At 38.4% G+C, this 23148-nt stretch overlaps 1 protein-coding gene across 1 annotated transcript in view; it reads right to left on the bottom strand.

Annotated features, from left to right (window-relative positions):
* Positions 1 to 413: 413 nt before the first annotated feature.
* The window catches only part of ADAMTS5 (ADAM metallopeptidase with thrombospondin type 1 motif 5), a 53807-nt gene continuing 31072 nt past the window's right edge, over positions 414 to 23148 (bottom strand). Inside the window, exons 4-8 of the mRNA XM_002716775.6 lie at positions 18318 to 18601; positions 15503 to 15686; positions 14963 to 15138; positions 12160 to 12335; positions 414 to 7096 (exon numbers count right to left, since the gene is read on the bottom strand). Of these exons, the coding sequence (XP_002716821.3) occupies positions 6529 to 7096; positions 12160 to 12335; positions 14963 to 15138; positions 15503 to 15686; positions 18318 to 18601 (1388 nt within the window). The 3' untranslated portion in view covers positions 414 to 6528. The remainder of the gene's footprint in view (positions 7097 to 12159; positions 12336 to 14962; positions 15139 to 15502; positions 15687 to 18317; positions 18602 to 23148) is intronic.

The following is a 23148-nucleotide window of genomic DNA, read 5'->3' as shown; positions in this document are numbered from 1 at the left end:
ATTGCTCCTCTTCCAGTCCAGCTCTCTGTTGTGGCCTGGCAGTGCAGTGGAAGATGGCCCAAGTCCTTGGGCCCTGCACCCACATGGGAGACCAGGAGAAGCACCTGGCTCCTGGCTTTGGATCAGCGCGGTGCGCTGGCTACAGCGCGCCGACTGCAGTGGCCATTTGGGGTTGAACCAACGGAAAAGGAAGATCTTTGTCTCTCTCTCTTTCACTGTCCACTCTGCCTGTCAAAAAAATAAAAATAATAAAAAAATGTCTATAACAAAATGAATGAGAGATGATAGAAGTCATGGAAAATATAGGGTCTCCTTAAGACCTGGCTTTGTGCTACTAGTGGGATGAAGAAATTAAACATAAATGGACATGTGTTCCCAACTTTAAAACATATCTTGTACAGTACATACTTTAATCTAGTTTATAATTTAGATTTATTGTGTCCACTAAAACCACAAAAGCAATGTTTAAATTTACAGTTTAACATCACACATAGGGAAATGTCTTACAAAATAGGATATGTTCCTTAATAAAAAATATACAGGCTAGGTCCCACACAACTCAGTTCAAGTAGTTTACCTGAACCACAGCGCTGTTGTGGAATGCAGGCAACAAGACACAGCAATGCTTTAAATAGCTGATTCAGATTTGAAGTTTGCCAAAGCTGAAGAGATGTTTTAAACAAGACCTGCTTTAGTTTTCCAAGATTTTCTTCTTCTTTCTACTTCACTATATGCCAACACTTCTGGAAAACTGAAGTTCATAAGCAGTTTGCATTTTACATCTTATAAATAGTGTGCAGATCTGCAATATTTTTCTATACCATGAAAGCATGTTTTAAGATTTTAAATTTTGGTTAAATCAACTTAGTTTTATTATTTGAATTTACTCACATAACCTAATGTAGGAATTTAATATTTGTGCAACTGCTTACATCAAATGGAGCATATTTCTGTAATCTGTTTAGTTTTCTGCACTGTCTATTTACAAAGCACATGCATGATTTCCTCTGACTAATAGGTCATTCCAAGATGTAGGCAGTGTTTGTCAACTGTTAATGGTAGCAAAATGAACCCATATTTGTCAAGCCTGGCTGTATAATATAAAAACATCACCCAGAGACTATATTTCTTAAATCAAAAGTGTAGCGTCACAAAGTTACATAACAATATGAACTTCTAAATATACTCTCAGTATAGGTAGCAATGTTTGTAATATATTGTAAGTTGTGAAACAAAAGGCTGAGAGATGCTGTAGTAATGTTTACAAAAATATTGCAAAACTTAAAAAAAGTCAGGCCAAATGTGCACAGATATTTAAATGGAGTAGTGAGAGCTTAGTAAATACTGAAACATAGCTTTCAAACCTGACTGTGGCCTGACACTCTTCAATTTTTGATAATAGCTTAATTGTGTTTAGAATATGTATAGTTTATATTGCTTGCCACAGTTGGTCAGAATGACCACTGAATGTGCTTATTTTTCAAACTTTGAGTATCAAGTTGCACCCAGCTTTAACAAAAACCTGAGAGGTCATTCTTAAAAGTTATTAAATCACTTAGAAAGAAATAGTAATTCAAAAATGTTGCATTTAACAGTTGACCACTGATGATATTAGCACCTTAATAGGAATTACAACTGATTGTTGGATGTGCCAAACAATCAGGAAAAATGTATGCACTATTGTACTTACAAATCACAGTTTTCCTCCCAGTGTTAGACTTTGGGTCATTCTGATGTGGCATTGCCTTATAGGATGATGGGATATTAATTCATTTTTTTCACTTGACCTATGCAATCTACATGGACTACTTAGTGGAAGTATATGATTAAAAATAGAAATAGAAAAATTATTTCTAAAGTGGTGTTATATTAATAAGATGCAATTAACTAGGTTAACTAATGTGCACTTTTAAGTCTTATGCTAAAGTCTTTCAAAACCAGTGTCTTTGTATTTCTTTATTTCTTCCACAAAACCTGCATGGACAATTATATAACATGGCATCAAAGAGATAATTGCCAGATTATTTAATCTGCTTTCTGAGATGAATACCACCCATATTCCCATTTTCAGTTGTGTAAATACATGGTTTCATATTTCAATATGTTCCCATACATCAGTTGAATAGAGCACAATTACACATTACAGACTAATGTGCTTCATGAAGATATAACTAGATAAGTCATTCCTATAGTTCATGCTAACATGGGCTATTCAGCAATTAGGTTGATCTGTTTATTTTGTAATCTACAACTACAAATTGTTGGCAAATGAGAAAAATTAATAGCGAAAACATCCAAGTTTTTTTCTGTGTCTAAATGATAAACTATTTTGAATTTGTCTCTATTATAACTTTAGATGACCATTTCAGTGGTCGTCTATTTTGTATCTTTGAAATGTTCAAAAATATAAAGTTATTTGTTTGGCTTGAAGTTTAACTATGAATATATTAGTAATATTCCCAATTGGGCCAGTGAGATTTCACACTCAGCCATAGACTGCTAGCAAGTGTCACCATTATTAAACATGACCTTACTGTACAAATTGTGACCCCTGAGTCACAGCACAAGTACTGGACTTCTGAATCTAGTGGCTGTTCTCATCCAAATCATTACAATAAGCTTGTTTAAAAGGGAGAAGTTGATAGGAAAACATCAGAACCAGAGATGGACCCAGTGCATTGTGCTGTGAGGCAAAGGTGCTCTGTCTTATTCTTGTAATCAGACAACTAAATTATAGTCGGAGGCAAATTGGTATTATCAGACATGTCCCTACCTGTCCCAAGTTGAATCACCACTCCAGGGGATTTAATAGTAGCAATAAAAAGTCACATTCTATCAATGAACACACCATATTTGGAAACAGTTATGATTACTAACATCTGAATCATACGAATCCATTTGTTTGTAATCATCTATGGAATTCTACAGATACTAGGGAATAAATGATATTAAAGTTATTAAGTGTTTCAAAAGCAGAAGACAAGTTTTATTATAATTTACATCACTCAGAGGTGTGTGTACACAAATTTTACATAATACATCAATAGCTCCTTGTCTAGATTACTCAATGAAGTGCGTGGACCTGATTCTTGACTGTGCTACAGCTACTATGGGAAGCTTTCTAAATGCTCAAGTTTAAAACCTGCACCTTAAATGATCAAATACATGTTTCTGTTATCTGTGACTTTGAAAAATTAATGTTAATGGTATTGAAAATACCTATTAACATAGCTACAAGTAATGAACACTACTATTCATGAATGATTAAATTTAAAATTTCCTTAGAAAGGAAAATGATAGTATCAGTAAAGATACATGAAGAATTATATATACATATACACCTGTTTCACACAGAAAGCTTTCTGTAAAAAAATACAAAAGCAACCAGTGTTGTATATTATGTAAACTCACAAAGTGTACTTTATACACAAACATGAAGCATAAATTAAAAGGTAGGACAATAGCAAAACATTTTAAATATAGAAGAATTTGCACATATTTTTGTTAAATAAGAATAAATAATTTTATCACACAAATTCACATACAAGTTGCAAAAACAATAAATTACTTTTTTTCAGTGCTGCAACTTTTTTCTCAATTGTGATTCACCCCTTAATTCTTAGATTAATGGGATAAAACTGTTTCCACAGGAAGGCAAAGGAAGTTGAATTTGTTGAATAAGTTACAACAATGCCCTTGTACCTCTAAAGACCAAAGAAGGGCTTACTTTAATCTTTTCCATTCTAGAATAAATACTGAGCTCTCCTGGACTTCGTTTGTAATTGAGATTGACTTTTTATAAACCTGAGCATTTTCAAATATTTTTTTCTTAAGGAAGTAGTCCCTAGCATCTTGAATTGCAGACTTTTTAAAAATTCAAGATGCAACTTTGAGAAGGTGAAAGATGTAGTACCAAGTCAAACTGGACTGAACTGGATTGAGCTATGGAGGATTTCCACCTTGTTCATTACTCTTCATATTTATTGATCATTCTATTTATTTGAATTTCAGTTTCAAGTTTGTCATTTTTCTCAGAAGTTCATGCATACATTCCTTGGTCAATCTAGTGATAATCACAACAAAAAAAAAAGTAGAGAAAACTCTTTAAAAACATGGAGTAGTGGTTTATTGTTCTAAGTTCTTTAGGATTATTTCAATGAGAAGTGTACAACTTCATTACTTTGGGGAAAAGATATCATTAATAAATCCTTTGAAAATTTTATGAATACAGTTGTAGAGAAGTAGAGTAGAAGACAATCATGTTTACCTTTCAATTTTTTTAATATTGTTGAAATTTTAATCTCAAAAGATAAAAATAAATGTTGGCACATTTAAGTTACTTGATTTAAATTATTTTCAAAGCTAGAAAAACTAAGATTGACCTCTGTACTAATTCTCTTTGCATGGTCAAAAGGTCTATGAGGTTTGTTCAATAGTTCTTTTCTCTCTCTCTCATTCTTTTTTCTTTCTTACTTTCTTTCTGTCTTTCTTTCTTGTTAACCAAGTTGGTCAGCTTTTATCCCTGTCCTTGGTATCTGGCTAGCTCCATCTAATATGTGTTACCAGTCCTGTAATGGATCTCATTTCTCAAACTGTAAATTGTTAAGAAAACATTACCATGTCTAAAACAAAGTCAATGTATGAAAATGTAAAGGATGACTACTGATTTTGTATTCTTAAGAGAATAAAATGTACTAAAATTTCTTAAGAAAATAAGAAGTGCTTAAAACAGTGAGATCCATTTTTCTGCCCCACTTAAATGAACTTGATATAGCAAGACTAATTACATAATTATTTTATATTAAAGGATTTTATAATAAAAATAAACTCTCATGAGTTCAGTGGAACCCAAAACAATGGTTTCTTATCAACCTTGTATGCACATCTTTAACAATAGGCACATTTGGTATTATTATCAAATTTTATTTTTTAAAAATTAGTTTTGTGGCATTTCACGAAGAAAATGAAATCTGAAAAAATGAAACACCTAACATTTTCTGAGCTACAGAGTGGAGGGGATGCAGTTTACCATCAAAAAATAAATTTTTAATGCATATGATGATAAAAAATTTCAATTTCTAACTATTTGAACTTAGAACTCACTTAGATGGAAATAAAAGCAACAAACTTCCTAACAAATGTGATAGAAAATTATTTCATATTTCATCCTTCAAACACTGTCTGATACAGCCAAATGCTTTCCATTTGGGGGAAATTGCTAGTACAGTAAGAATATACTTGCAGTAAAAATAATTGAGGAATTATTGCCTATGGTGTGGAAACAGTCTTATTAATATTAACCACTGATTTTTGCATTAACCACATTAATGATGATAACCACTTTTAGATGTGGTTAACTACCAAATGATCTTTAATATTCCTATTAAACCAAGTCAGCAAGTACAAATTATGGTAGGTCTTATGGAATCAATGAACAAAACGAACAAGTACATGAAAACAAAGACATTTTAAAGGCTTACTGGTAAGATGTGTACCAGTGTTGAAAGTGTTGGATATGATAGAAAACTCTTTGCTGTGTGTTTTGTATCTATCTATATTACACATTGTAAAATATCAGCTGAGAGCCAAAGAGAGAAAAAGCAGTTGTGAACACATAAATTGACAATATGGTGAAATAGATGTTTTCTCTTTTACAATCCAACATAAGGAGTCTAACTTTTAGACTGTTGAATACTGATCACATACACACACACACGCACACACACACACACACACTACTTCTACATCCTGACTATGCATTAATTTGGCTAACTGTCTGGAATAAATACAGTCACAAGTTCGAGTAAATGGACCCATGTATGTATTTAAATGACTAGATACACTGAGATCCTTTCTCTTTTCAAAATTTCTCAGAAGATGATTGCTGTCAAAGTGGTTTTTGACTTAAATTTATCTCCTGTAGTCAGCAAATGCATTAAATCTTATTAAAACAGCAGCAAGTCCTTAATTTCCAGTAAAACATCCACAGCTCTTTCTGGAAATTAGAAGGGATTGAAATAGCTGCAGACCTACTTTGGTCAAATATTTTCTATAGAAATATATATATATATATATATATATTAATAGAACCAAGTGATATAAAGTGACATATCAAGGGAGAATGTATTTACAAACAGTAAAAATAAGCTACTGTGTGTCATGGGTGACAATGATTATGATGCCTTTAAAGACATTCTATAGAGGTAGGTGACAAAGGGGAGACTTCTTCCATCTTCAAACGTCCCCTGAATCTACATTCATCACTGCTTCTTTTTCTTTTCATTCTAGCAGGCCCAGGGGATAGTCAATAACTCCCAAGTTTTTCTATATTCCAAGGTCACCGTTGTCACATAAAGCAGTGCACATCTTCATTTGGTCGCGGAGAGCAGATTCTGCCCATAATTCGACTCCTGTTGACAATGACACTGAAGCATGACTCTCTGTGCATTAGGTAGACCTCTCATTCACCACTCTTGGATCTGTGATGAATCCTCCAGTTACATTTGTGCATAAGAGCATAACCACAGGCTAACATTTCTTTAGCAGACACTGCTTAAAAGCAGAAGGCCTCTGAGATAGGAGACACCCCTTTGCTAACTTCCGGTTTCCATCCTGGCACTGCACCGTCCTAGTGTGCCAGCCCGTGTCACAGGTCCTAGAACAGGCGAGCCATGGGCCTGTCACCCACTGCAGCTGTGACGTATGTGATACCACTTTATTGCTGCCATGGTTAGTGACAGAGTTTAGATTTTGAGTGGACTTCTTGGGAACAAAAAAACTGTATCGGACGTCTAATGCTTTAGTTGGGTCCGTTGCAAGAATTTGCACTATCAGGATTTCCTTTGTGGCTGAGTAGCCCATACCATGTAGAAAGTCATCTCTGTGGCTCCAACCACTGTAGTTCATGACTGTTCCATTGATGTCAATGATGGTCTCTGAAGTGGAGATCATGTACTTCCCATTGATAAGGTACTCACCATTTTTCTTCTTCAAGGCTAAGTAGGCAGTAAATCTAGTCTGGTCTTTGGCTTTGAACTGTCGAACCTTGATGTGGGTTGCCCCTTCTGGAATCCTCACAACATCGGTGTAGCCCTTACTGATGGCAGGAATTGTGTCCACAGGGGAGGGAAAGAGTGGGTTGGGGTGGAGAGGAAAGAAATAACATTGAACAAATGACTGAACAAACAAATTCTCCAAAAAGTGTTCCCTGACACAAATTATTAATGCATTTAAGAAATACGCTTAAATTTGGCTTTAGAAATTGATTTTCTTATGACAAAATATAGTTACAGTTAGACTATTGTATACAATTATTGGCATGTTTAAAGTTAGAATGGGAGCTGGCACTGTGGCGTAGCAGGTAAAGTTGCCATCTGCAGTGCCAACATCCCATCTAGGAGCTGGTTCGAATCCCGGCTGCTCCACTTCTGATCCAGCTCTCTGCTATGGCCTGGGAAAGCAGTAGAAGATGGCCAAAGTCCTTGGGTCCCTGCACCCTCATGGGAGACCTGGAAGAAACTCTTGGCTCCTGCCTTTGGATTGGTACAGCTCCAGCCATTGTGGCCATCAGGGGAGTGAACCAGTGGATGGAGGACCTCTCACTTTCTCTCTCTCTCTCTCTCTCCCCTCAGCCTCTGCCTTTCTGCCTCTGCCTCTCTATAACTCTGCCTTTCAAGTAAATAAATAAAAAAAACTTCAACAAAAGAGATGACATTAATAGTTGCTTTTTTTTTTTTTTTTGACAGGCAGAGTGGACAGTGAGAGAGAGAGAAACAGAGAGAAAGGTCTTCCTTTTGCCGTTGGTTTACCCTCCAATGGCCGCCGCGGCCAGCAAGCTGCGGCTGGCACACCGTGCTGATCCGAAGCCAGGAGCCAGGTACTTATCCTGGTCTCCCATGGGGTGCAGGGCCCAAGTACTTGGGCCATCCTCCACTGCACTCCTGGGCCACAGCAGAGAGCTGGCCTGGAAGAGGGGCAACTGGGACAGAATCCGGCGCCCCGACCGGGACTAGAACCCAGTGTGTCTGCGCTGCAAGGCGGAGGATTAGCCTAGTGAGCCACGGCGCCGGCCAATAGTTGCTTTTATCTTCAAAATTTATCACAACTGTATTTAAAGATTTATACAAGCACTAGCATTTTTTTTTTATCAAATCCTACCATCTTTACAAAGCTACTTTATGTTCTTCTTCACATCAAGTTTCACATGTAAACACAAGCTGACAAAATCTGCCCTCATTAATATCAAACAAATTTTTTAATATTTCTCTCAAACTTTTACACATTGGAATCACCTGAAGCTATCAGAAACATTCCAACACCATACGCCACACCAATTACATTCCCAATTTCAACATGGGTAGCACTGTTCCAATGTGTACATTAATTTGCGACGATGGATTCTAAAAGTTTCTTGGACTAGCTGCAGGATAGAGGCTTTATTTCCATTTCCACTGAAAGTCTGGGATTCAAGAGACAGAAAATTCAATGGAACAGAAGATTATATAATTGGGTAATAACATCTTACTAAACTTACCAAAAAATTAATATTATCTGAGCAGAGTTTCCTGAAGGCTTAGTTCCCATGAGATACCACAATAAATTCCATAAGGCTTTACCATGAGTGACAAATAGATCTCCAAAGATCCATCACCTTTTCAGAGGAATGGGCCAATGCATTAATATCTCTAATACCCATGAATCTGTGGCAAATGCCAGGGCTGAAATACTAGTTAAGCATCAAAGAACTATTGCAGTTAGAAAGAATCCTCTTTTGTCAGATCTTTGCTTTATAAATCATTTCATAATAAGGACTTCTACATGTCTTACTTTTTGAATTAGATGATATGCATATAGACAGTTTGAAGCCACAGTGGCTTCAAACAGTCAACACTGGGATCATGGAGAAAATATCACATCTCCTACACAAAGAATACCAAGTTGCAACGGAGAAATGTGTTTGAACAGGTTCACTCACTCCAGAGCTCATTAGTGGCAGTGTGAGGCTTAACTGCTGGACCTCTTGACTCCCAATCTGTTCCTTTCAGTGTGCCCGGATGCATGAGATCTTTGCTTTGCCAGACAGATTTTATAGCAGTCAAATGAAAATAAGTTCTGGTTGCATGCAGAGTTTGAGTGATAAGAAGCAAGGAAAGAAGGAAGGAGCAAGGAAAAGAAAGAAGAAAGGTAATGGAATAGGGCAAGAGAACTTTCCAATTTTTAATGCTGATTCTTACAGCCTGTCTCACACGGATGAAAGTCAGTAAGGGCATCAGCATTGCAGTGGGTCTTCAAAATGAGTTTCACGAGGCATCAATAAATCTGAGGCTGGTGCTCTGATTTCCTAGTGCCTTAGTAAAGGATGATTGCATTTCTTATTCCCTTTCTTTATACTCTGCATGGTAGCATTTCAATTTGAGACAGTAATTGGCTCCCTGGCTATAATAAATGAATCCCACTGCCTTCATACTATAAAGGATGGCTGGCAAGGCAGGGAACTCTTGTATTGTTCAGGGCTATCTGCACAGGACCATGCACCATGCCTGCCATGGAGGAATATCTTCTTCATATTCATAATGCTTTCATGGAAGCAAAACTTTAGTGGGGGTGGTCAGATCTCTACCTCTCCCCACCAAAACAAATCTGTGGTTTGTATTGACTGATCAGAATTCTGAAGAAAGAGAACAGGGTAAAAATGGAGAGCAATAGTGGGGATGGGAGAGAGATCCTTCAATTCATTTAGGGTAGTCATCATCAGTGAGGGGACCGAGAAACCCAAAGTGAACACTGATTATTAATTAAGGAAAAGTGATCCAGGCAGAGGGCACAGCATTCACCTGCCAGGGCCCATGTTTGAGAGGTGGCAGGCTGTCCAATGTGGTTGAAGCAAAGTAAGTGACAAGGACATGCTGAAGACACACACAGCAGAGCAGGGGACAAATAAACTCTCTTGTAACTCTTGGGTTACAAAAAAAGTCTTGGACATTGACTTTAAGCAAGATGGAAGCCACTGGAGGGCACAGGGCCTGATTAGAAATAAAGTGTTAGCTATCCTTACCTACTGACAGGGACTTGGAGCTGGGAGATAGGAGGAGCTGCGTTGGTCTAAGTAAGAACTAATGATCATTTGGATGAAGTGTCCTGGTCACAGTGGTGAGGGCGACCAGATTCTGGATACAAAGTGGAAATAAAGCTGGCAGAATTTGATGTATGGATGTGGGGTGTGAGAGCAAATGAGAGGTGAATGGTAACGAAAGAACTGGGCTTATGTAACAGGACTGAATGCCATCTACTGAGATGGGGAAAATTAACGAAGGAGTTATTTAAGTTTAGGATCATATCTGTGATGGGTGTAAGCTTAGCAAAATATTTAAATATGTATTACCTTGCTTAACCCTTGTAATCAATTTTATTAATTACAGTATAATTACTATTATTTCCATTCTACCTTTGAGAAATCTCATGGTAAAGATACTACATGAGTCCTCAAGGGTCATGTGACTAGCAAATTATTCAATCAGAGGCTGGTCGCAAATAGTCCAGTCCCAAGATCCTTGAATAGGTCATTTGTCCCACATTGCATAATCTTGGCCATTTTGCAAGTGCTTCCATTGCACACCATTGGTTACTATCATAGATTTCTTCCTCTTTTCATGCGACAGCAAATATGCAGGTGTTACTTGTTAGCAAACTTAGGCATAGCATTTTGAAAAGTGACTGACAATTTTGTGTAGAAAAAATACATAGCATATGATATATGAGATAGTACTTTTATTTTATATTTTATTCCTAAACTGGTCACTGAATTTTTTTCTCTTTTTTTTCAGTCTTTCCCCTTCCTCTCTTTCTCCTTCCTTCCTTCCTTCCTTCCTTCCTTCCTTCCTTCCTCCCTTCCTCCCTTCCTCCCTTCCTCCCTTCCTCCCTTCCTCCCTTCCTCCCTTCCTCCCTTCCTCCTTTCCTCCCTTGTCCTTCCTCCTTTCCTTTATCTTTTTACAAAATGTCTTGTGCATCCTGTGACTTAGGTAACAGCCTCTGCCCTGCTCTAACGTTCATCAGTTGTGCACCACCTATAAAGGCCTAAACCTACAGAGTCTCAGTTTTCTAATTTGTAAAGCAAAAGGTTGGACACAGATCATCTCTAACATGACTTGCGCTTGGAATGTGTAAAAATGCAAGTTGTAATTGAGAGATGCAGGATTTTTGACATAGATGGTCCAACACAATGAAATGAATAACTTGCATTAGCAAGTAAGATGTAATACATATTTTAACTCAGAATAACTTCTTTAGCCATGGATTTTTAAAGATTAGATCAAATGTCATGACCAGTTTTTATGTTAATGACATAAAATTTCTATTATTAACATAACACACAAAGAAGTTTTTAAAAAATAAGTCCTTATTATCAATGTGGCTTGCATATTACTCTCAAGTTACCCACCACGTGGTACTTACACTCAGCCAGTGCCAATCAGCATGACAGTGATAGTGCTAAGGAAACAAACAACTCTGTATTCTATGGGATTCTGTAGAGAACTCAGCCCTTTGGCTGACAGCACAATGTTTTATGCCAGAAGCTTAAAAAATGTACATATTTAAAGCATATTTGTAGGACCATGAGAGGAAGTAGCAGATAGTCATGGCTGCGTATATTTCTCTATAGAATAGCCATAAACCAGAGTAGTCCACTATAAAACAGAATTGTTGCCCATACCACTGCAATTAATTTCTCCAAGAGAAATGTTTTCTCCAGAACAAAACATACTAATGAGAATCCATTTGTTAAAAAAAATTAGTTAAGATATAAATCAGCCATTCTTTCATGAACTGTGTTTCAGGAATCATACATCTGCAAGATATCACTAAAATAGAATGCCACCCACTTTTTCTTTTCAGTTTTTTGACTATGCAAGACTTTAACCCTCACAGCCATTGTAGTTGCCTGGAGGCACCACGAGTGTCCAACCAGAGCTGTATGCATCTCCTCTCATTCCTGATTCATCTCCTCTCATTCCAATCTCATATTCATTCTGTGTTACCAGAATCACGTTAGACGTCCTCCTATAGAGAGCTTACGATGTAATATGAACCCCCTTTATCAGTTTTGCAAGAGTCAATGAAGTTCTGCTGGAGTCATGTAAGGGCAAGAGTTCTACCAATTACCTTTTTTTATTGAAGGTTCCAATAATCTTTGTACAACTGGAGTTGTCTCCTCCGCATACTCCACACTTGTCATAATGAAGCTTTGAGCCAATAATGCCATCGCAGCCAGTTCGCACACACCTCCCTCGAACGCAAACGGAATTACTGTATGGCCTGCATTCAGTTCCATCTGTCACCTGAAGCACGACACACATATTAGCCGTGAGCAATATTTTGTTCCTTTGGTAAACTAAACAATTCTATTTGTGATTTTTGAGTTTTAGTGAACTAGATAGGATATGGACGAATAAACAAGCAAACAACAGCAACTGCATAGTTTCCAGGAGTCTCTAACAGAAAAATCCTTGATATACTGAGAGAAAGAAGATCTGGGAGAAGTCTAGGTTGCACACTTTCTCCCTTCAACTTAATTTACATCCTACTTAATTCCCAGGGTGTTGGGAGATCCAAGGTGCTCATCTCCCTTTCTGCATACTTGTTCCCACAGCAGAAATCTTGGCTGTCTACCTTGATAGAAGCAGTCTTCTCACTTAGTGTTTCTGATTATCACCTGTGTGGAGTATATATAAGTGGGTCCAACAAGCCATGGTCCTTCTTTGTTGCAGAAGTGTATTAGAGTAACGCATTTGAAATTCTAAACCTGACATTCAAAACCATGTCATGGTTGGAAGGCATTCCCTATTTGTAGGTTGACATGTTAGACACTGAAATAGGGGCCAATTAGTAGAAACAGGAGCATGGAGAAGTCAGAAAAAATATTTACTGGAAAAGATTCAACAGAGGATGAAAAAAAGAATATGCATATATTATAGTTAAAAAGCCAGTTGTAAAATAGTATGCAAATGAATTGTTCGTTGTGTGGGCATATGAGTATATATAAAAGTTGCAAAGTGATCTTTGCAGAACTATACAAATGTACTTCAAAAATTTGTGGAAAACTGGAATAAAAAGACAAGGTAATTTGGTGCAAAACTTTTTGAAATTTCTACATAGTTTTTTATAATGTGCATTTTTCTTGAACTTTTCCAATACACCTCATCTGCAATGACATATAAATAAGCATATGTATCTTACACTCATGAATACATGAAAACTGCTTTTCATACATGTGTGTGAGCAGATGAATGACTGCATATTTGCATGTAAATTATAGAACATATTTCAACAGGTTAGCAGCTCCCCAGATGATGGTATATCCAGTTAATATTTTTATTTTTATTTCCCTGTGATAATTCAAATGAAAATGTATTATTTTTAATAGAAAGATACAATATTTTAAAAGTTGCATAAGCTGAGCAGTAGCTTCTTTTTCAATACCGTGTTATAAATATATGAATACTAGTTTTAGAAGAGTTTTAAATGTAGCAACTCTTTGAAAACTAGATCAATAATACTTTAACTACTATAAATTATTGCATAATATTGAGAGCAAGAAAATAATCGAAGTATATTTAAAAACATTTTTAAAAGTATATCAAAAATATCTCTTGTAAAAGACAAGGGATAACTACACACAAATTTTTGATGAACCCTCATATGAATAAATTCAAAATGTTTTTGCACCTAAATAAACTTATCTTCTGGGGCTGGCACTGTGGCGTAGTGAGTAAAGGCTCCGCCTGCAGTGCCAGCAACCCATATGGGTGCCGGTTTGAGTCCCGGCTGCTCCACTTCTGATCAAGCTCTCTGCTATGGCCCAAGTCCTTGGGCCCCTGTACCCACATGGGGGACCCAAAGGAGGCTCCTGGCTTCGGATCGGCATAGCCCCGGCCGTTGTGGCCAGTTGGGGAGTGAACCAGCAAATGGAAGACCTCTCTCTCTCTCTCTCTCTCTCTGCCTCTCCTTCTCTCTCTGGAAATCTGACTTTCAAATAAAATAAATAAATCTTTAAGAAAAAAGCTTATATTATTATTCCATTTTCTGTGAACATTTTTAATCTGCCTTGTATGTGGCATATAACTAGAGGGAAACTAACTTATTTTAAGTGTGGAAGATTTATTCAAAAGTCTGGGTCGAGATGATTTTTTTTCATGTTCTTTTTTTTTTTTGAAGGTTTTATTTTGTTTTGTTTTGTTTTGTTTTTGTTTTTTGACAGGCAGAGTGGACAGTGAGAGAGAGAGACAGACAGAAAGGTCTTCCTTTGCCGTTGGTTCACCCTCCAATGGCCGCCACGGCCGGTGCACCGCGCTGATCCGAAGGCAGGAGCCAGGTACTTCTCCTGGTCTCCCACGGGGTGCAGGGCCCAAGGACTTGGGCCATCCTCCACTGCACTCCCTGGCCACAGCAGAGAGCTGGCCTGGAAGAGGGGCAGCTGGGACAGAATCTGGCGCCCCGACCGGGACTAGAACCCGGTGTGCTGGCGCCACAAGGTGGAGGATTAGCCTAGTGAGCCGCGGCGCCGGAGAGATGATGATCTTGAAACCCATCTTCATGATGTATAAAGGGAGCCTTAAGTAAATGACAGAAAAAGAGAAGGCTTTCTTGCTTTATAGTCACTTAGGCAATTCTAGATATTTTCACGGCTATTTTGAAGGTACAGTAACATTCTACCTTCTTTGACAGTTAGTTATGCTTTTCAAAAATAGCCTTTAAAACATTTACTTATTCTGTTTATAAAATAATTTTTATTCATTGTGTAAAGTTTGAAAATATAGAAATTATAGAGGTGAAAATAAAAATCTTCCAAAATACTAACCACCACAAAATATAGTGGCTGCTCGTGTGTGGCATTTGCAGGCTTCCTTCTACCAAATAATTTCCACAGAGGATGCCTTCTGCTGGTGGACAGTCAGGGTGTACTTACCTTTGGAGAGAAGACCACGTAGTAGCCAGTGCCCTTGGCTCTGCAGGTCAGTTTGCACACATCTGCTGGCAGGATGCCTGCATATTTCGGAACCCATTCCACAAATGTTTTGACTCCTTTTGCATCAGATTGATAGCCATTTTTGGCTTCACATTGTTCATGTCGAAAAGATTTACCTAGAACCAAACACATCACAATATTACTTTATCTGTTCTGAAATTTAGACATTTAAATAGTTAATTTTAAGGAGGAGATGCTAACATTTCAAAAAAAAAAAAAATGTAGAGCCTCTTAATTCACCCGTGTTGAATTTTATCTATACATGGGTTCAAAATGATGACTATTTTCTGTTGTCACCTGAATACCTAAATTATAACTTAATCAATCTAGGAATCATTCACATATTTGTTATTGATTTGCACCTTGGCAGAATTGTGCACTGTAAGATTAATGCTATTTCTTCAGCCTCCCCTATTTATTAATGCTAGAATAGAAACTATATGCGCACATGTTGCTTATTGACACTTGGGAGCAACATACCATTGGCTGGGCAGGGCGTGACACTGCACGAGCGGTAGATGGCCCTCTTCCCTGTGCAGTAGCGGCCACTGTTTCTGGGTGCAGGGTTATTGCAGTGGCGATAGGCAAACTGTACTCCTCCCCCACAAGAGCGAGAACACTGGCCCCAGGGACCCCAGGACCCCCAGTTTCCATGACTTGATGTCTGTAATAGAAAACAGAAACCATTTTAACTCAGGAGGAAAGCTTCCAGTATGTCCCTTTGGAAGTCGCTTGCGTGTAAAGATGCATAGAAATCTCATGACAGATAGGAGCGCATCTCAAAAAGTTCATGGAAAATAGAATTAAATGGCAAGTTTGCATTTTTGTAAAAGCATTGAAACCCATGCATACAGGAGGTCTTCAGAAAGTTTACAAAAATGCATATTATGGAAAAACTATGTAGGGACTTCAAAATTTTATGCACCAAAATGAATTTATCTTTTAATTCATTTTTCCCACGATCTTTTTGAAGTGCCCTCTTGCAGTTATATTTCTACCAGACTGAGCACAGCCATGCTCTGGAATTGCAGTGTGTTTCCAATTCTAACCAATTCATCCCCTCTCACACCCCTCACACCCAGCACAAGTGTATCGGAAAGCATCGTCCTAAGTATGCACTGAACAAACTGCCAAGATTACCTCCGAGCCATTTGACATTATGCCTTCTAGTAGTGTATGTCTCTGCTAACAATCTCTGGGTCATGGTATGTCTGTCCATTTAGCTAAAGTTATTGAATTTATTTGAAAGGCAGAAAGATGGGGTTTGGGGGGAGAGGAGAGGAGAAGAGGGGACAGGAGAGGAGGGGGAGGAAAGGAGAGGGAGAACAGAGAGATATCACCTAGCTTTGATTTCATTCTCAACATACCCGTAATAACCAGGCCAAAGCAGAAGCCATGGGTGGGATCTCAATCCAGGTTTCCCATGTGGATGGCAAGGACCCAAGTGGACCATTACCAGTAAATCTGAATCAAAAACAGAGCCAGAACTCCAACCTAGGCACTCGGATAGGGGATGTGGGCTTCCCAGGTGACAACTTAACTGCTGTGCCAAGTGCTTGCCCTACGATCTTGGATCTTTAACATAATGTATATGGAAGAAACTTGTGTGGGATGGCTGGTATTTTTTGTGTTTGCATCTCTTTCTCCCTCACCGGCACTAAATTTTTTCAGTTCCTTTGTTGACATCACATATCCTGTCTATAACAGGCCTTCTGCTCCATACATAAATGTATTTGAGCTGGGTTTGGCTAAGTAATTAGGTGTGACAGATACTGCAGGCACATGCACACCACAGGGAACACCTCAGGTCTGTACTCTGGACACACTGCAGGATGACACTGCGGGACTCCAAAGGGTGGAATATTGCAAGCTGCTTTGCCAAGGGAGTACACACAGAACTGCCCTGACAGCCAGGGCTGGGATATTGGGAGAGCAGGTAAAGAGCATATAGAAACACTCTTCCAGAAACTCACAAGTCTCATACATGAGAGTAAACCCACATTTTGTTCAGACCAGAAAGGTCTTAACACTTGTGGACCTGAAATTGGACTGTGCGTTGGGTGGAAGACTTGTTTCCCTGAGGTAGCCATAGGTTACCCTAGCTGCTTCAGTTAGGTTAACTTGCTATCAGAGGGACAAGTTGACCATTTTGGAGCTGACTTATATACGAAGACCGTCAGCTCTGCTATTATTTAGTGGACTGTTAAGTAAATGTATTCTGGGGTGGGTATTTGGCTCAGCAGTTAAGACTTCTTTTGGGCCGGCGCTGCGGCTCAATAGGCTAATCCTATGCCTAGCAGCGCCGGCACACCGGGTTCTAGTCCCGGTCGGGGCGCCGGATTCTGTCCCGGTTGCCCCTCTTCCAGGCCAGCTCTCTGCTGTGGCCAGGGAGTGCAGTGGAGGATGGCCTAAGTGCTTGGGCCCTGCACCCCATGGGAGACCAGAAGAAGCACCTGGCTCCTGCCTTCGGATCAGCGCGGTGCTTGCATTTGAATTTGAGTTCTAGCTCCACTTTCAATCCAGCTTCTTGCTCATGATCACCCTGGGAGGCAGCAGGTGGCTCAAGTGTTTGGGTCCCTGACCCCACACGGAGAATGGAGACCTGGGTTGAGTTCCTGTCTCCTGGATTCACCCTGGCCCAGTGCTGGCTGTTGCAAGAATTTGTTAATCAGCAGATGGGAGATTCTCATATTTATCCTCTCTCTCTTTCTCTCTCTCTCATTTCTCTGCTTTTCAAATAAATAAATTTTAAAAATTAAACAAATGTATTCTGATAACTTTAGCAAGAGAAATTCAAAAGCAAGATTTCACAAAAACAGTTTTAAGGGCCATATTTGAGGTCTCAATTAGACAGAACTCAGGTTATAGTATTTATTTGTAAAAGAGTATAAGCTGTATAGAAATCTCTGTTATTTGCATTTTCTCCAATATTTGATTATTGAGAACGGCGGCTGTGGGGCAAAGTGAAGTTGTAAATGGATCTATAAGTGGAATATATTTTAATTAAGACATACAAGGCTACTTCATAGGACATCATCAAAACTAGAACTAAAAGATAAATGTATTTTGGTGCAAAAGGTTTTGAAATCTATGCAAACAAGAAGTCTTCAAAGAGTTCATGGAAAATGCACATTATGAAAAGGATATGTATGATTTCAAAAAAAGTTTTTGCACCAAAATAAGATTATCATTTTATTGTATTTCATGAAGCTAATGACAGTGTCTATGCATGCCCCAGGAATGCCCACTTCCCGACTTGGATCTCTAGTCACTGGGTGACAAGAAAATCACTTACTGAGTAATACTTCTTCTTGGTCTTGTCCACACACTTGCCCTGCAGGCAGATCCTGCCTTTCCCACAGGGCGTGCCCTCCACGGCAGGCAGCTTTTTGGTGAGGCACACCATCTGGCCCTGGCGCACCACCGCACACCACAGGCGGGCACACACGTCCATGCCGGGACACACCGTGTACTCAGGCCCGAACGTCAAGTTGCATTGCTGAGTGGCATCGTAGGTTTGTCCTGGGAGTTCTTCGGGGCCCAGGATCTGCTTTCGTGGTACGTCTAGCAAACAGTTTCCTACAACAACAAAGATTGATCTCCGCTCAGGGTTTAGATTTTAAGCCAATGAAATCATGAATCTAAAAATGAAATGAATCAGCTGGTGTTGATGCAGGATGCACCCACACACCTGCAGTATCAGGCTCTGGAGAAGGGACCCCTCAGGGGGTGAGGCTTGGTGCCTCCTTGCTCCAGAACCTTCCATTACCCATGGGTGACAGATATCTCTACCAACTCTGTAGTGGTGGAGGAGGGACCAGCAGTGGCATGAATAAATAAAATGAATTTGCAATAATTACTTGTGAAAATAGACAATATGCTGGGCACTAAAAGAAATTTTGAATGGTCCTGGAGGAAATCAGATAGTGAGCTTAATAATAACAATAGGGAAATCGCTGTATAACTTTCAGAAATAAAATTTATCCTTGACACTCTATACCTCAATCTCCAGTTCCAACCTACTTCTTTCCTGTGTGCCTGTCACAAGCTTCCTTTCCACTGATTTCACAAACAATAACCGAGGTGCTACACCACTCATTCCTGCACTCACTCAAAAAGCATTTGTTTGGCATTTACAATGTTCTAGAAAAGTACATTAGATAACACTCAAGTAATACAAAAATATGACCAGGCTCTATCCCTTAAGATCTTCCAATAAAAAGAATAATATAGTCTAAGTCAATAATTTCTCCCAGGCCAATAAAAGTGACAATAGAAAGCTGTTAATATGCACAGAATGGAGGAACAATGAGAGAAGAAAAGCAACACTTTTTGACTATTTCGGAACAAAACAGTCTTCATACTCTTTTTTTCCATTGTGTCTGTTAGTTAATGGAATTGGCATTTGTTGAGTGTGGTAATGCATCAACTAAAACCACAGTGGTGTCTCACTGTATCACAGATGGGAGTGTGAGGGCAAACAGGAGTAGTCCACAGAACCTCAAACAGGGCAATGAAAATTCAGAAGCTGAAATGTGCATCCTCTCCCCAAAAAGAATCCTTACCCAGTGAGTTGCTACCAGAGATTTTTCTCTTATCATATACACATGTATAAATACTACAAGTCAGCTTCTATATTTTTCTAATTTGATTTTAGGATTTATATGCAGGCTATAACAGCAATAAGAATAATAACAAATATTTGTTATATATCTGCACTATTCTTAGTTCTTTTCAGGTATTTGTTTACTTAATCTTCATGAGATCCCTGTGAGGCAGGTTCATTTATTACATTTGTTTTACAGATAAGGAAACTGAGGAACATAAAAGATCAATTACCCAAGGCCACACAGCTGTTAGGATTTTGTAGTCAGAGGCTGTTTTCCTCATTGCAGACCATATTGCTTCTAGTGAACATGTGGATAGTTGTCTTATTTCATTGCTGAAGGGTAGGCTTGGGTAAGGATTCCTTAAATGGGAACTTTTGTGCCTAATGGTAGAAACATCTGGTCTAAAGTTTAATCCTGATGCAACCCTAGATGGCTGAGTGTTCTTGGCCAAGTTAGTTAATCTTTCCCTAATTTATTTTCAAGACCTCTGAAATGTTTCCCTTCTCATTATGATTCTACAAAGGTAAAATCAGCTAACAAAGAAATTAAGAAGACCAAACAGTATGAGACGATAATTGGTTCTATTCTCAAAATATTTATCAAACTTTTAAGTGTTTCAATTATTTTACAGAAAAAAATAACATTCAAATCCTCAATTCCACTGAGAATAGAATATTCAGCACATTTTAACTATACTGTAAATGTTTTTACAACTACATTCAAGTTTCTTCAAAGTGAATACCTTAAAATTTGTTGATCTAGGATGGATGCATTATATGAAAATGAATAAAAAGCAAAGTTCCCATTTAACTTCTGAGCCAAAGCATTTGAAGAGGTAAAACTTCTTAACATAAGCCAGCAAAAGCATTAGAAATAAGCTTCCAGCCAAAGAGAACTTGGGGAGAAAAACACCAAGCTAAAAGAAAAACATCAACATCAAGTCAATAGGAAAGAATGATAGTAAAACCTCCATTGGTTTTGTTTACAGGACAGAGTAAGATAAGGCACTTTAGAACTCCAGGGACAACGTTATCTTCATTGCTGCATATAAAGGAGCACCATGGTGTGTAAATCAAGCAGTGCTTAGCAGACTGCTGACTTAGAAGATTGTCAACAAACCGCTGAGTCAGCAAGAATGCTTTCCAATTCTTCAAAAGTGCTGCTTTAAGAATTTTTTGAAAAATTTTACTGAAAAGCACTGACCTTAAGAACTGGGTAACTAAATATTAGCTGGCAAGTCTTTATCATGTGAGGGTGCATGTGACCTGGGTCTACTTCATTTATCTCCAGGCAAAGTAACCCACGACCTCACTAAAGGCACACAGCTACACAGAGCCGCCATACCTCACCGGTTGCTGCCAATGAATGAGAAGAAATGGATAACACAAACAATCTGAAATCAGCTTCCAACAGGGAGGCTTCAAGATGTGGAATCCCTTTACAAAGCTTAATCCAGAAATATAATTTTTTTAAAAAATAAATACACAATTGCTTTGCTTCGAAAAATAAGATGTTACCAGTTCCTTATTTTTCCCCTTACAGGGCAGGATTTGGAGGTGGCATTTTCTTGCTTAAAATGAAGTGATTGATTTCAGAATTGCCATCAGTTTGTTGTCCTACTGTTCTCAGTAGAAGAATGTGTTGCTGCATCAATTTCTCTTTACCCTGAAACATACAGTCTATCCATTTCAATTTCTGTTGAATTATGTCCATTTACACAGACATCTCTAGCAAATGGCAGGCTCCGACTTGTGCCAAGAACAGCAGAGTGAACAAATCAATATCAGCCTGATTCTGTCTCACAGTATGAAATATTGAAAATCTAAGTAATAGTGGAATGGATATGCATGCTCCATTTTTAAAAATGTGTACAGTTTGAGGGAGGAGTGACAGAGGAAACTGATCAACCTTTTCGCATCTTTTATATTGATCTGTAAAGGGACCCAAACTACAGCTGACTTTTCTTTGCTTGCTTTGCACTTACTCTCAACCACATCTTCATAGCGACATCACACGTATTCTAGTTTATCCTGGTCTGAAATTCTATCTGGGCTTCCCTGCCAACATTTTGTCTGTCTGTTCCACAAATTGCTAAGTTGCTTCTTTCTCCCATTCTTTCATTGGCTTTAATATGTTGTATATATAATAGGACAGTGTATTTTTTTAAAAGGTAGAATAGTACATCTTTGTTTTTATCATCCATGTTAAGCAAAGTGTTTAAAATAAAGCAAAATGCTTAAAAGGAAATGCGATGATTTGAGATGAACAGACAAAGAATCTGGCAGTCTTTCCACAGCCCCTGAAGTTCACCAATGGTGATGGAAAGTACACCAGGTCTCCAGGAAATAGAATGGAAAAATCTCTCTTTTTTTTCAATCTTACCTCTATCACTAATTGTCTTTTTAATTCATGATTAATGGAAATTATTGGTTAAGGATTAATGAATGGAAATTAATGGATTATGGTTACTATTCTTAATCCTTTCATTTTTCTTTCTTATTCATAGCACTGTAGTTATTTCAGTCTACTCCTCCTTGTCCATACACAAGAAATGCACTTAAGCATTGGCCCAAATATCCATGGCCTTAGAGAAATCAATGAATGCTCCTAACCAAACTCAATCAAAGCAGCATAACCACATCTGATCTCCCCTTTTGCTTCCTATCTCCATGTCCCTGCCTTTGTAACACTTCTTTTAGGTCTTTACTTGAATTTCTGCTGTTAAGAGAGATACTGGTGCATTTGCCTACTCTTTGATGAGTCATTTTGGGCCCAGTGATAGTTAACTAAACAAGGGCACTGGCAAAGGAACAGACAATTGTTGACCAAAAATAATTGAAGGGGTCTGATTGTGAAGCTCTTAGGTACATGATATACACTGTTGAGCAGATGTGATGACAAGCAAATTACACTAAAAATTTTCCATCATATAAGATGAAGCAAAGGTTTTGAAAAACACAGTCGACCAGAATCTTAAAATTTGTGTCTCATTTGCACACTCTCTTAATATTTTTATTATAAAAACTAAAATACAGCTATAAAAGACTTTAATTAATTCCATCTAAGAGACTAGTTGTTTAGCACTTGGTGCTAGCATTGCAGTCTACAGGTAAGAAAGGATTCAGGATGGGGCCGGCACCATGGCTCACTTGGTTAATCCTCTGCCTGCAGCGCTGGCAACCCATATGGGCACCGGGTTCTAGTCCTGGTTGCTCCTCTTCCAATCCAGCTCTCTGCTGTGGCCCGGCAGGGCAGTAGAGGATGGCCCAAGTGCTTGGGCCCTGCACCCACATGTGAGACCAGGACAAAGCACCTGGCTCCTGGCTTTGGATTGGCACAGCGCCGGCCGTGGAGGTCATTTGGAGAGTGAACCAATGAAAGGAAGACCTTTCTGTCTGTCTCTCTCACTGTCTATAACTCTGCCTGTCAAATAATAATAATAAAATAACCCAAAACATTAAAAAAAAAAGAGAGAGAAAGGATTCAGGTAACTGTGTTTTCCAACAGCATTTCATA

This window comes from Oryctolagus cuniculus, chromosome 4 (genome assembly GCF_051225735.1).
Source record: "Oryctolagus cuniculus isolate XC-2025 breed Fujian yellow rabbit chromosome 4, ASM5122573v1, whole genome shotgun sequence".
Lineage (NCBI taxonomy): Eukaryota > Metazoa > Chordata > Mammalia > Lagomorpha > Leporidae > Oryctolagus > Oryctolagus cuniculus.
The sequence above is the reverse complement of the archived record's forward strand: the minus strand, read 5'-3'. Positions and strand labels throughout refer to the sequence as shown.